Source organism: Meles meles, chromosome 18 (genome assembly GCF_922984935.1).
Source record: "Meles meles chromosome 18, mMelMel3.1 paternal haplotype, whole genome shotgun sequence".
In the NCBI taxonomy this organism is placed as follows: domain Eukaryota; kingdom Metazoa; phylum Chordata; class Mammalia; order Carnivora; family Mustelidae; genus Meles; species Meles meles.
In genome coordinates this window covers 14,093,048-14,106,962 of record NC_060083.1, presented here as the reverse complement: position 1 = coordinate 14,106,962, position 13,915 = coordinate 14,093,048, and the positions used below count along the sequence as shown (strand labels likewise).

The 13,915-nt window shown below is 53.4% G+C and overlaps 1 protein-coding gene across 2 annotated transcripts; it reads left to right on the top strand.

Moving 5' to 3' along the window:
- Positions 1-1,701: 1,701 nt before the first annotated feature.
- On the top strand, positions 1,702-13,703 carry TMEM11 (transmembrane protein 11). Of its 2 annotated transcripts, XM_045984331.1 has the most exons (3): positions 1,725-1,786; positions 4,729-5,023; positions 12,901-13,703. In XM_045984331.1, exons 2-3 carry the CDS (start codon positions 5,013-5,015, stop codon positions 13,415-13,417), a joined length of 528 nt encoding a protein of 175 aa, XP_045840287.1. In that variant the 5' UTR covers positions 1,725-1,786; positions 4,729-5,012; the 3' UTR covers positions 13,418-13,703. The 2 variants fall into 2 exon arrangements, with proteins under 2 accessions (XP_045840286.1, XP_045840287.1); XM_045984330.1 differs by lacking the exon at positions 4,729-5,023 and having other exon boundaries at positions 1,702-1,786.
- The last annotated feature ends 212 nt before the right edge of the window (positions 13,704-13,915 follow it).

Here is a 13,915-nt window from a genome sequence, read left to right as displayed (position 1 = left end):
GAAAACATGGATTTGCTCTGGATTCGCTAGCCTGGCAGTTTCCAGGCAGGAAGGAGAGGCAGTTGAAGCTGGCAAGCTGGGCAAACTCCAAACCACGGAGGGGCCTCTAGATTGTGCTAAGGAGCTTGAATTTCATCATACAGGTAATGAGGGGCTGTGAGAGTTCAAGCATTTAAATCTACTGTGGACCGTGAGCTGGAAGAAGATACAGATGAATCCTCTCCTTGATGCTAAGAGTGCCATCAACACCTGACAGCCCTGTGCCCGGGCGTGCTGAGTTCCGCCAGGCCTGGATGCTGACAGCAGGCGCCGTGCTTTTTCCTGTCTGGGAATCTGGAGCCGATTTTGCCATAGAAGAGTTGCTCAAATATTTATGGAACCAACTAACGTGTTGTAACGTTGTCTGTGGAAAGCAGGAGAGGGACTACAAGCTCCAACACTGCGAAACGCTCCTCCTCCAAATAGCCCGAAGGTCTGTGGGAGCAGCAACTACAAATCACTGGGTCCCCGGCAGGGTCCAGGCAGGGAAATGCCAGGTTCTGAGCCAGGCTCAGGCGGGGTGATTGGCCCACCATATACCCTCAAAGACACCGAATTAGGAGATGATGTTCACGTCCCCGCACCAAGACAGGAGTGGGCTGTGGGGTGGAGACTCAAGGGTCTCATGGGCCGCATCTAAAATGGGTTTTTCTCAGGGCGCCTGGGTGGCTCAGTGGGTTAAAGCCTCTGCCTTCGGCTCGGGTCATGATCCCGGGGTTCTGGGATTGAGCCCTGCATCGGGTTCTCTGGTCCGCAGGGAGCCTGCTTTCTCCTCTCTCTGCCTGCCTCTCTGCCTAGTTATGATTTCTCTCTGTCAAATAAATAAAATATAAAAAAAGGGGGGGTTCTCTACACAGGACCGTTTCTTTCGTAGCAATGATCACATGTTGTAGTTCTGTTGTAGTTCTTTCTCTTCTTTGCGTTGAGACTCTCGAATCCAACAGGGTATAAGCGGGAACTTTCGTGAGTTCCCGAATGGACCGCGTCTGTCTGGTCCCCAAAGCATCCTCGGAGTCCAGGGAACTCGGGGGAATGGAGCGGGAGTAGCGAGGGCCTCTGAGAAAGGCCCGTGGCGCCTCCGGCCCCTCGGTGACCTTAGGGGGCAGAGGCCGCTGTGAAGGGCACATCGGGCCGCCTTCGCGGAAGGCGAGACAAAGGTGCCGGCAGGAGACGCCGGCAGCTGGGCGGGCACGAGGGCGGCGAGCGCAGGTAGGACAGGGAAGCGGAGGGCAGGCCCCGCAGAAAACGCGGCTCCCCTCGGCCACTGCAGCGGGCAGCCGCCGGACGCCTCCCGCGCGGAGGTCTGGGAGTTGTAGGCACTTTCTTTCTATTCTCCTTCAGCTCTTTGCTCTTGAAGCCCAAGGCCGTACAAGCGGGCGGGCGCCTGTGACTCCTAAGCTGTGAACTCTGGAAACTTAAACTCTAAAAGGGTGCCCTGAATAGGACCCTTCCCAGGGTACTTCCTTCCACTCCGCCTGGCTTGAGGACTACACTTCCCAGGCAACCTCAAAGAGGCGGGGCTTCCGGCGCGCGCGGCGCATTGTGGACATTGTAGTCCTGAGGGGGCTCGATTTCTGCCTTCTGTGCAGTCTGGGGCTGTTGGCCCGGACTACATTTCCCTTCAGTCCGCCCACGATCCCGAGGCCGCCTTGGCGCGAGACATTTGCGAGCTGAGTGTCTCCAAGATGGCCGCTTGGGGAAGGAGGCGTCTTGGCCCGGGCAGCAGTGGCGGCAGCGCCCGAGAGAGGTGAGATCCGGGGGCCTGTTGTTTTCCCAGGGCGAGTGGGTCAGGTGCCTGGAAGCCAGGGAGGTCTCCTGGGGCTGCACCGCTGTTCCTGCCTTCGTCCCCGGGCTCCCCTTTCTCGCCCACCCGCCCTCCTCGTACTCCTGCGAGGCACGCGGGGTTCCTGCTCTGGCCGATCCAGGCTCTGGGTGGGATCCGGCGCCCGCTCTAGCCCGGCTGAAGCGACCTCCGCGGAGGTGACGATGCGGGGCCGGGAGAAGTGGGCCGCGGCCATACAGGGGCCGGGGCGGGGCCACGCGGGAAGGACCGAGAGCCCCGCGCAGGCCCAAGGGACCCGCCTAGCATCCCGCGGTCGGGCAGCGTCCGAAGCTCCCGTCCTGCCTGGCCACGAGCGTGGCCATTTCGGCCGCGACCCCTGACGTGATGAGGGATGGCTCCCAGGAAGGAAAAGGAAGGGAAGCCTGCACGGAGTGGGCCAGCTGCGGGAGGGTAGTGCGGTCTGCACGTTTATCAGGATAGCTTTAATCTTCCCCGGTGTGTCTCCCGGGCCGAGAGCCGGGCGCTTCCTCGAACCCTCCGATTCTTGCGACTTTTCGAGGGTTCTCTGCAAGCGCTCCTGCCGTGGAAGTCCTTTAAAGTGACCTTTCTTAATGAATGATGAGTGGGTAGGGAGCTAGGGGCTTGTTTCTTCCGAAGTGGATCTCGATTTGGAGAACTGATTTCTAGAAGATGAGATTGTTAGAGTTTCTGTGTTTCGGGTTGAAGTTAACAGTTCTTCGAGAAAGCAGTTTCAGCTAGAAGCCACTAGAAGCTGTTCAGCTACTAGAAATTTGGGGAAGGATATGTATTGGTGGAGTCGCCTGAATTCAGCTGCTCTGTCCATTTTGTTATGGCTTGCTTGGTATAGCCGAGGTCAGCAAGAAAGTTTTGTGTTTGTGTGTTTTGTCTCTTTGGAGAGGCTTATTAAACAGAATAGTCCCCCCCCCCCCCCCCCCCCCCCCCCCCCCGCCCAGCTTTCCTCATTATTCCTTTTCGTTGATTCCATCACGTATGCATTGCTGTTGCCTGCAGATGGTTTTCTCAGCTTGGAAGAGTCTTCCTGTTCGGTAGTTGTGGTAGGCCAGCTATCTTAAGCTCGGAGTTATCCAGTGTTGTCTGCTCTGCATTTCCTCTTCCGTGGAAAAGCAGTGAATGGCAAGCAGATATTTTTGTTTTTCCGACTCCCATGTGGTATTTCTTAGATCAGACCATAGGAAGAAGTTAAAGAAGTGACCTCGATGGCCTTTAAACCTGGCAGATGTTTTCGGGATCTTAAATGCGACCATTAATCCTGCTTAGAAAAGCCAGAGTAGTTGAGAGAAAAGCATTTCTCCTTACGGGATAAAAACAGCTGGAAGGGCCAAATGGGAATGCCCCAGACACCATACAAGGGCTGTGCCAACACAAGTTAAGCTTTTATTGATCTAAGAAATCAGATACTGGGGATCTTATCTCCTTGGTTGGAGACAGACATTAATTCAAAACTGAGTTTGCAGACTAGCAGCCCATCGGCTGAATGCAGCCCTTGACTGTCGATCCTCAGGTTTTAAAAAGAATTTAAATCAATTGCCAATACTTAAAAGTTGGAAGATTTTGCGTAAAACTCTCCTTGAAAAGCTGAGTGGTGGCGGACTGCTTTTGGTCAGGGCAAGTGCTCTCTAGTTCATTACTCACCTGACAGCTTGACTCACTGCAGTTACCTGCCTAGTCTCCTAGGCGTGCAGGTTGCAACCTTTGGCCTGGAGCCGAAGGCTCTGCTCGCACATGCAGATGCCCCAGGAATGGGGCAGCAGATTTTATGGTTCGGGTGGCCCCATCTCTCTTCCTTCAGATATCATGGTGTGTGGCTGGGGAACTTTTCTAGTTGCCTTTGTTGGGAGGCCCTAGCCTGGCTCTGTTGCAGGAGTCGTTCGTCAGGAGCCCAGTTTCCCTAAGATCCTCCCACGCTGAGCAGGGGATGGAAACATAACCCGCTGCCAGGCCAGCTAGCTAACTTCTGGGCACACCTCCATTCCTGCTCAGTGGGTGGAAAGACTGTTCGGGAGGGGCGGGCTGGATTAATTGATTGCCCAGCACCGTAGATTAAGAGGCCCAAGCATATTATTGGCTCTTAGGACTGAAATAGGGTGTTTATGGCTCTCTTAAATGAGTTTGTTCCATGTCACATCTGTGCTGACCCAAATCTCAGCTTCACATTGGAAGACCACTTTCCAGAATTACTTGACACACCCAGTTGGAGTCTGCTTTATGCTGAAAGCAAAGGACACTTTGCCTGGTTTGGGGCAGGAACTGGAGCAGAGCAGCACTTTGGGCACACTTTCCAGATTTGCCAAGTGGCTGCAAACTCCCAAGCATGACTTGTATTTAAAGGCTCTGCCCAGGACTGTACCGTCCACCACAGTTTCTGACATCAGCTGTGTATTAATGGTGGTCCGCTTCAGAATACACGATGTGTGAATTCTTTACCTGGTTCTTGAGTCAAGAGCTGTGTTCATTCAGTAGCCACTAGTCACATGTGACAGTTAAATTTGAATTAATTAAAAATAGGGGCGCCTGGCTGGTTCAGTCAGTAGAGCATGTGACTCTTGACCTTGGGGTTGTGAGTTTGAGCCCCACATTGGTATAGAGATTACTTTAAAAAAATCTTAAAAAATTAATTAAATAAAAATAAGATGAAAAAATTCAGCTTCTCAATCATACGAGTCAGTCCCATTTCAAGTGCTCAGTAGCCACATGGGGATTGGGTGGCTACCACATTGGGTAGGGCAGATTTAGAACACCTCCGTCACTGCAGAAAGTTCTACTGATGCGACAGCACTGGTCTAGACTAAAAGAGGAGAGGGGTGGAAATAGCAAAATGCTAGCTGCTCGCCTGTTGATTTTTCTCTCCACTCCATTAAATCCAGGGACTCAACAGTGTTTGTAATGAAGAACATCAGACTCTGAGCTGTAACCTGAATTCTTGTCCAGAATTCAGCACACTGGCAGCGAGCACACGAAACAGATTGCCACTTGGCCTGTCGGCGTCTTTGAGACACACTTGCCCATCTAGGAAGGCACAGTGCAGGTATCTGTGTATTCTGCCACTTGGGTGCCGTCCCGGACCAGCTCCCAGACGGTCCTGCCTGTCCTACTTGGGCCGTTTGTCTTCACTCCCTCAGGGCCTCTGAGCGTCCCTGAGCTCTCCGTGATGGTTGGAATGTGAGTATAGCCACGTACTCTCAGCTCCCGCTCTTCCCATCGTGAACATGTGCTTGATCTGATACTCCTCGTGATGCAAGGCAGCAGTGCTGCTCAGAGACCTGGGGTGTCCAGAGGGCCGGCATACTGGACTAGATGCTCAGGTGTTCGGGGGAACCCCTGGCTTGTGTGGCTGCCTGCCCGTGTTTTTAGGCAGCCAGGTCTGTGGGATTGTGTCTTCCTCTTTCTGTACCAGATACCTTCTTTCCCAGGACTCGGTCGTGCTGTTCTGACAGCGTGGCTTTAATATGTGAGTCGGAGAGTTGTGGTCCTGGATGGCTGGTGGAGGGTTTAGTCCTGGTCCAGTTGAACAGATGGGCCACAAGCCATGAGGGCAGGTGGCTCACTTTCTGGGAGTGACATTCTCCTCATTCTGATCTGAGCTTTTCCTTCTAGAGCTGAGGACCCTTAGTGGCCTGGGGTCCTTTTTTTTTTTTTCTCTTGGAAAACTGCCTCTCTTGCTCCAGTGTGTGGTAAAAAATGTTTGTTTCTTCTGGCCGTGGCCGAGGCGCACAGGTAGGCATCCACGCCCGAGTCTGAGTGTGTGGGTCCTCCCCAGCTGCCTACCAGAAGGTGGAGTCAGCGCATTCGGCCACAGGTTCTGATCCCAGAAATTGGATATTTCAAGTTAAAGACATCTGCTGGGTTCATCCTCTTAAGGCACAACTTCCCATCTTCCTGGATTGACTGGAGGGTCTGGTTCCAGCAGAAATACCTTGCGCCTCAGGGATTCCGTGCTTTAGGTCCCATTCCGGCCCGGGCCCAGCTTTGCAAAGGGCAGGATGCTTTTGTATGGGGGGGTGAGGCCGAGGCCAGGCCTCTCTGTCCAGGGCCTTGGTGAGTGGGGGCAGTGGGAGGAGGTGGGAGGTCCTCCACAGAGCAAACCCTCGGGCACCTCCCAGCTGCCACTGTGTTCTGTCCCTGCCGCCAGCAGTGGCGTTATGGGCCACGGAGTTCTGGGGAGAGCCAGTAAGCTTAGTAGAGTCACAGGAGTCCTTTAGCTCAAGGCTGATCCATAGGATTTTCTGCCATAACAGAAATGTCCTGGCTCTGTGCTGTAGCCATTAGCCACAGGTGGCCACGGATGGTTCGAGGTATGGCCACTGCATCTAAGGAAGTGCATTTTGTACTTGACAGTTGTAGTCAATTTAAATTTACAAACAGCTGCGTGGGCCTTACACTGGGGGGTGTTTTGCAGCTGTCACCTGGGTTGGCAGAGCCGACCCCATTCCGCCCTCGCTGTGGCACTCACTTGGGAAGAGCTAGAGCCTTTGCCCTGTTTGACCCCAGGCAGCGTGGCTTAGAGCAGCAAGGGCTTTTGCGCTTGGTGACAGAGCCAGCGAGTTACCACGCGGGAACTAGAATCCAGGTCTCCGGACACCCCCGCCTCGGTGTACGGTGCTCTTACTCCCGCAGCAGAGCGCTGCGTGGCTCCCCGAGCTCCGGGGAGGAACGTATGTCCGTGCGCAGGGCTCTCTCTGAACCACATGAACATGTCGGGTGCCTGTGCACGTTCCTCAGCCTGTTTGGAATCATCCTCAACATTCGGGGCTACATGCCTGTGCCTTGCTGTCCAGATTGGCCTTTAAAGCCACAACACAGAATCCTGCCACTTTCTTTGGCTCCCAAGGAGGCACTTTTTGGTTAGCCAGAAGTGCATTCTAGATCTGGGGGTCGAGGTAAAGTCCAGCACCTCCCAGAGCTCAGGTAATGAAGTGGCCACATGCTTACTGGGTGGAAAGCAACCTGACATATGGACCTAGTTTAATTTCCCCCCCATGCGTTGTCTTAATTACTGTAATTGTTCTTCTCCTGCCCCTCATTTCAAATGCGCTTCCACTACTGTGTGTTGGTGACCTGTCACACTGGGCCAGGTGAAGACACAGTCTGCCTCCCAGAGCTCTGAGGTGACATCCTTTGTGTTTCAGACCAGAGCTCCCAGCCCAGGCCCTCCTGGAGCCCAGGGCCTGCCCCAGGAAGTGAGCCCAAAGCAAGCGCTTCCGCTGCTGTTAGATTAGCCTCTTCCGGTTCTGCCAGGACCAGCAAGTGATGGTGGCCTGCACGGCGCCTTGGCCAGTGCTCTCTTGAGGCGACGGAAATGGAATTTTCCTCCTGCTCACTGGCAGGACTGCAGAGGGCTGAGACCAGCAGGATACCCCAGCCATGAGATGCTGCCTGTTCTCAGACCCGTGGTGGTGGGCTTGTTCCCCGGCAGCACACACTCCTCTGCCTGCACGGGGTCACTGCTGGGGCTGGACTGGGCCCCTTCCGCTCGCCTCGGCTGTGCAGTCTCGTTACCCCGAGGGATACAGGGCTGTCAAACAAGAGTTTTCTTTTTGACAGAAAGCTGGCGATTCATTTCCACATTATAAAAGAAGCACATGTGTATTTGTTTTCTGTTTTTGAAAAGTACAGAAACCTATGAAGGAAAATGTCAGTCACCTGTTAGGCCACCCTCCAAAGAAAACCCCTGTTGACTTTTCTTCATGTCCAGCATCTTTGATACTTCCCTCCAGATATTTTATCTTGGATTTTTAAAAACTGTATGTTAAACACATCAAAAGTATGTTTCTAACATGTGAAAGTCATAAACTTGCTACCGTATGTCTGACCCTTGAAAATATTGTTCTAAACAAAAGCAGGCAGGCCCAGGCGGCCACAGGCACGATGGGGTTTATACAGAACGTCCAGAACAAGTGAGTCCATCCAGTCAGTGAGTGGATTGGTGCTTGCCAGGGGCTGGGGAGGGTTGGAGGAAAGGGGGAACGATGGAATTTCTTTTTGGGGTGATGGAAATACTCCAGAATTGATCATGGTGTCTGTTGCACAACACAGTGAAGGCGGTAAGCCACCGGATTGTACACTCCAAATGGGTGGCTTCTGTCTCAATAAAGCTGTTATTTAAAAAGTATAAATCAAAACCACCCATCGGGATGCCTGCTGTTAAAAACAAAACAGAGAGGTGTTAAGCGTTGGTGAGGATGTGGAGCAGTTGGACCCCTCATGCCCTTTTGGGGGCAACGTAAAGGGATGCAGCTGTGGTGGGGGGCAGTGCAGCGGTTCCTCAGGAAAACAATTTGGCCTCCAGGCATAGATCCAAAAGAATGAAAAGCGGAGACTTGAGCACATTGTTTTATACTGTATTCACAGAAGCATTATTCCCAATAGCTGGGAGGTGGAGGAAGTAGCCCAGGCGTGAGCGGGGGATGAACAGGTGTATAGACACTTGATGGAATATTCTTTATTCATCCTTAAAGGGAAAGGAACTCCTGACTCACGGCGTATAACATGAGTGACCCTTGAAAACGTGGTGTCAAGTTGAGTAAGCCGGTTGCAGAAGGACAGCTACTGTATGATTTGACTTGCGTGTGGTACCCGACGTTGTCTGGCTCAGAGGGACACAAAGTCAAACGGTGGGGGTGGAGGTGGGAGCTGTTGTTTCGCGGGGGCAGAGTTGTCGTGCAGGCAGAAACCATACTGGAGCTTGTTTGCACCACAGCAGGAAGGTACTGAACGCTACTGAACTGTACGCTTACAAATGGTCAGGACGGTATATTTTACATGTGTGTCCCACCGTGATTTGGAGACAGTAAACCCATGTGCTCAGCGCTCAGCTTAAGTAGAAAACTAGCGTCATCCTGGCCCATGTGTCCCTTGCCGCAGGCAGAGGGCCCCTCGCTCATGATGTTTCCTTGCTTTGCTTCGCAGTTAGCACACATGAGGACCCTCCTCAGCAGCAGCATCTCCGGCAGCCCTGTGCGCGTTCTGAATGTCCGCATGTGTCCCTGCTTTCTCCCCCACCTGACCAGTGAGGCATTCGGCTGTACGTTCCCCTCCCGGTGGAGGAGCAGCCCGATTAGCGGTCTCTTCGCAGCAGTGCTGCTCTCCCCACACGGTGCTGCTTGGAACATTTTTGCACAGCTCTGACTTTTGGGGAGGTATCTCCAGACTTTGGGGATCCTGGGTTTGAGACTACTCTGATAATTCCAGAGTCCTCCGAGACCGGCTTCCTGACAGTGGAGGGGACCGTGGGGCCGCATGCTGGGCAGGCTGCCAGGTGCAGAGAGGGTGCCCACGTCCGGGTAGTGGAGTTCGGTGGCCTGGTTCTTCATTATGGCCCCCTTCTCACTGGAAAGTCAGTGTTCTCTGGGAATTCTGCTGAAGACCCTATCTTGACCACCGCCAGGGCACATTCAGAGGAGGAGAGGGGAGGGTCTCAGGCCCACACTGGGTGAAGGGAGAGTGAGGGAGGCTGATTGGAGAGCCCCAGGCACAAGGGCCCATGACCCTGGGGCAGCGCCCACAGCAGCCCTTCCAGCTTGGACAGATTCATGCTCTGCTCTGCCTGCCAGTTTAGGGCTCACCGAGCAAACTGATGTCAGCACTGGCACAGGGGGTTTAGGAGCACGACCATGTACCCTAAGTACCATGGATTGTGTTAGACGCAAAAGGTTCTAAAGTTACTTGGTAAAAGGGCTCCTCTTTTCTCTCTGGAGCCACTCCATTCCTCTCCCCAGTGATGGTCGTACAACCCAGGTCTTTGTGTATCCAGAAAGGTTCTGCGTGTTTAAAAGCAAACATACACTTTTTTTTTTTTTTTTAAGATTTTATTTATTTGAGAGAGAGTGAGAGAACACAAGCGGGGTGAGGGGCAAAGGGAGAAGCAGGCTCCCCACTGAGCAGGGGTTCAATGCAGGACTGGATCCCAGGACCCTGGGATCATGACCTGAGCCCAAGGCAGATGCTTAACCAACTGAGCCACCTAAAAGCCCCTAAAAAAACGTATACCTTCTTTAAAGTACACTAAAGATCACATACTATAATCACTGTTCTGCGCTTGGCTTGTTCAGGATGGCTACGGTCTGCTGGGCAGAGAGGGCACTGTATGCTAAGGTAGATTTGCGGTTTGGGCAGGAACATTCTATAGTCCCAACCTTGACACCCACGTTTTGCCTTAAACGTTCTGGAAGGATTTTGGGGCCGGAAAGGCATCCCCGGCCTCGCTTTGATAGTGGGATGCACAGTGAGTTGAAGTGCCTCCTCTTCACAGCTTGAGAACACAAGGGAAGTTGGGGCTGCCTGGGAGCCTCTCTCCTGGGTCCTGCGCACACGGGGCCAGTCATCCCGTGACCAGTGACTTCCATTTCTGCTGGGATGTCTCCAGCCAGCGTGAGACTCTGCCTCTTAGGTGTGCGTGTTTGCTCCAGGTGAATTCTAAAGTGCGGAATCCTGCCTGGGAGTAAGAACTGAAACGAGCTCCGTCTCCCCTCCCTGAATTCAAACCAAATGGAGGCCTTGAACAGGGAAACCCTCCTTTTCCCGTCTCATCTACTTCCGGTGGATTCTTCCGAAACAGCTCATTAACTCCTCCCAGAGAGGCAGCCCCAAGTACTGGCTCGCCACAGTGAGCTGCTCCGGCAATGGCCCATGTTTAGGAGGCTGCTTGTCTGACCCCCTCAGTGCACAACTTCTCCCCAGTGCGCACTGTTTAATTAGGGCCTATGATTTAATTAGGAGGCTCCCCTGAGCCCAACTTAATTACAGTTACTTTTTCAGAATAAAGAGTTCCCTCTGCCCAAGTCCCAGCCAGTGCCTTTTGCTAAAGTGGTTCCCACCTGGGAGTGGAGGCCCCTCCTGGAGGATGCCCCTCCCCCTGCACTCGGGGGTGATCAGGCCATTACCAGTGACTTTTCATTTCTGATGGGACCGCAGGAGAGTACTGAGCACTTGTTTTTCTAACAGGGTGACACTCTTTGCCTCTTAGGTTTGCTTATTTGTTGGCTAAAATTAGTTTTTATTGTGCTGAATCCTGCCTGGGAGTAAGGAGAGGGTGTGCTCAATAGTCCCACTCTCTCATCACCTGTCCTTTTTTCTTGAAGTGTACCCCTGACAATCCAGTTTTCACCACACTTAACATGTCATCTCTGAAGGAGGACTGGGACCTAGAGGTTCTGGGGGTGACCTTGTTTTAAAAGCCTTCACTTGTTCTTAATGTGCCCGGTCCCTGACAACGCTATGAGCTTGGCTCCCCTGTTGCTTTCCTCAGAGTGGCCGTTGGGTGTGCGCTCCGGGATGTGGGGGCCGGTGGACCTTGTGTCCTTGAGCACGTAGGGCTGTGCGACTCATTGGACAAGTAGAGCTCAGGAAGATGGGCTCAGTACACTGGTCCAGAGCCCCAATTAGAAGGGCATGGGCTCAGGTTGGGGGAACAGGAACCAGATGGGGGTCCCTGGACCTTCTCTTGTTTGTGATGGTCTGACCAGCCCAGGGACAAGGAGCTGCTTTTGCTGAAGCACGTGAAAGATGCTCTGTGCTGCCTAGTAACAGGGTTAAGTGACTTGATCCAGCTTCCAGAGATGTGTCTACCAGTGTCCCCCGGAGGCTGATATAAAGAAGGCTTTTTACTAGATGAACTGAGAACAGAAAACTAAGAGAAACGGTATACACTGGAAGGTGGTATGGAAATTCAGAAAGATCTGGGCAGGCTGAAACAAGCCAAATGGAAATGACAAGGCGTGTACGGGTCTATATTTAGGTTAGCCCATCAGGGGTGTGGAAAGATTCTGCTTTGGATGCAAAGTTTGCACTGGAGAGACGTCAGACAGAATCCCGAAACCACCTCAAATGCCCCCCGTGGCCCACGGGCCAGCTCTGTGGCCTTGATTCACAGCCGAGTCGTCCCTGAGCCTCCAGATTTGTCTTCCACCAGTGAGGGTAAGGTCACCCATCCCGAGTCCCAGGGGGGGAAGTTGGATCAGCTCAGCCACTCGATGTGGGTCTTTGTGAACAGTGTTTCTTTCATTCTTAAGATTTTATTTATTTGACAGAGAGATCACCAATAGGCAGAGGAGGGGGGGAAGAAGGCTCCCTACTGAGCAGAGAGCCCGATGTGTGGCTCGATCCCAGGACCCTGAGACCATGACCTGAGCTGAAGGCAGAGGCTTAACCACTGAGCCACCCAGGTACCCTGTGAACAGTATTTCTTATGTGAGTGGGAGGAGCGTTTCCTGGTGATAAATACAGAGTCCTGGAGGCACAGGGTCAGAATGGCCAGGAACCTCTGGGGGTCCTTCGTGTGTCCCCCTTACACTGAATTTCATTATCACTCTTCTTGAGGCCTTGTTTTTTCCTGATGAGATCAGAGGGCTGCTTTTTCTAAGCTGTGTGCTGGTGTTCTTGGGGCTGCTGGCCGGCGGTGCTTTGTGCAGCTTGTCCTCCCGTGACAGCCAGAGTTGTTTTGTTCTCAGTCATCTGAGGCAAGGACGACCCTATCGGTCTTTTGTTCTGTGGGGCAGGGATGACTGCTTTTGAACCTTGCAGAGGGCAGGGTGTTTGGCACTGTTGGCCTCGGGTCTGTTGGTTTCCGTTGAAGAAGCCTCCTCCCTCCATTGCTCTGGTTAACCAAGAGCACGTTTCATCCTGCTGGCCTTGGGCCTCTGCGTGCATGTGATTTTGGGCCAAAACACTCTTTCTTCCTTGGGGCTTCTGTGCAGACTTAGCTCTGTCCACTCAGTCCACTGTGTTGGGCTGCCTGCCAGGCCCGGTGCATGTCGCCGGCGGCCATCCCCTTAGAGATCTGGGTACTCCTCCTCCTGTGTCTCTCTACATTTTGCCATTTTCTCTCAGGAGAAAAAAAATTCTTCAGTGACTACCTTGTATATTGGGTTCCAGGGACGATAAGACCATAAGCGAGATGTGGTGGCCTCGAGAGCTCGGGCTGTCTGCTGAGCCGGGCGCCCAGGCTCTGGCCACAGACTTGTCCCCAGTGTCTCGGCACGGAAGCAGGGCACGTGCTTCTCAGCAGTTTCACTGTCTCCTCTTTCCCCCTCTTCCCCAAGGGTGAGCTTGTCGGCCACAGACTGTTACATCGTGCATGAGATCTACAACGGGGAGAACGCCCAAGACCAGTTCGAGTACGAGCTGGAGCAGGCGCTGGAAGCGCAGTACAAGTACATCGTGATCGAGCCCACGCGCATCGGCGACGAGACGGCCCGCTGGATCACCGTGGGCAACTGCCTGCACAAGACCACCGTGCTGGCGGGCACTGCCTGCCTCTTCACCCCACTGGCCCTGCCCTTGGATTACTCCCACTACATCTCGCTGCCCGCCGGTGTGCTCAGCCTGGCCTGCTGCACCCTCTACGGCATCTCCTGGCAGTTTGACCCCTGCTGCAAGTACCAGGTGGAGTACGACGCCTACAAACTGTCCCGCCTGCCCCTGCACACACTCACTTCCTCCACCCCGGTGGTGCTGGTCCGGAAGGACGACTTGCACAGAAAGAGACTGCACAACACGATAGCACTGGCCGCCCTGGTGTACTGTGTAAAGAAGATTTACGAACTCTACGCCGTATGATTGCGGTAGGATGGGGAGAGAAGCAAACGACCCAGCCCACGAGAGACGACCCGAGGAGTCAGATGGCCACAGTAATAGTTTTTGCTCTGTGAGGCGGCGGAGCCTGGGAAGGGGTTTGGTTTAATAGTTGTTATTTAAAAAAAAAAAAAATAAATAACACAGATCACAGGCGTACCAAGGGTTTTCAGCTCATTACACTAAGATGTGGATTCCCGTAACCCTCAGGGGGTCTGAGCTGTGGGAGTCTGAGCAGGCGGCGGAATGTTGATGGCAGCAACGCTCCGGAGGGGGTATGAATGCGCTTGCGGGGTTGGGGGGGGGGAGATCTTTAAGTCTGTTGTTTAACTGTACCATCCAGAGCCAACCACAGCTATTGACCATTAAAATTATGAGAATTTCAACCTCAGGTGTCTTCTCTTTCCGTGACTGCCTGCAGCAGGAGCAGGCCTTTGAGTGAGGTCGGCACGAACACCCCCCACCACCACCACCAGAGCAGTC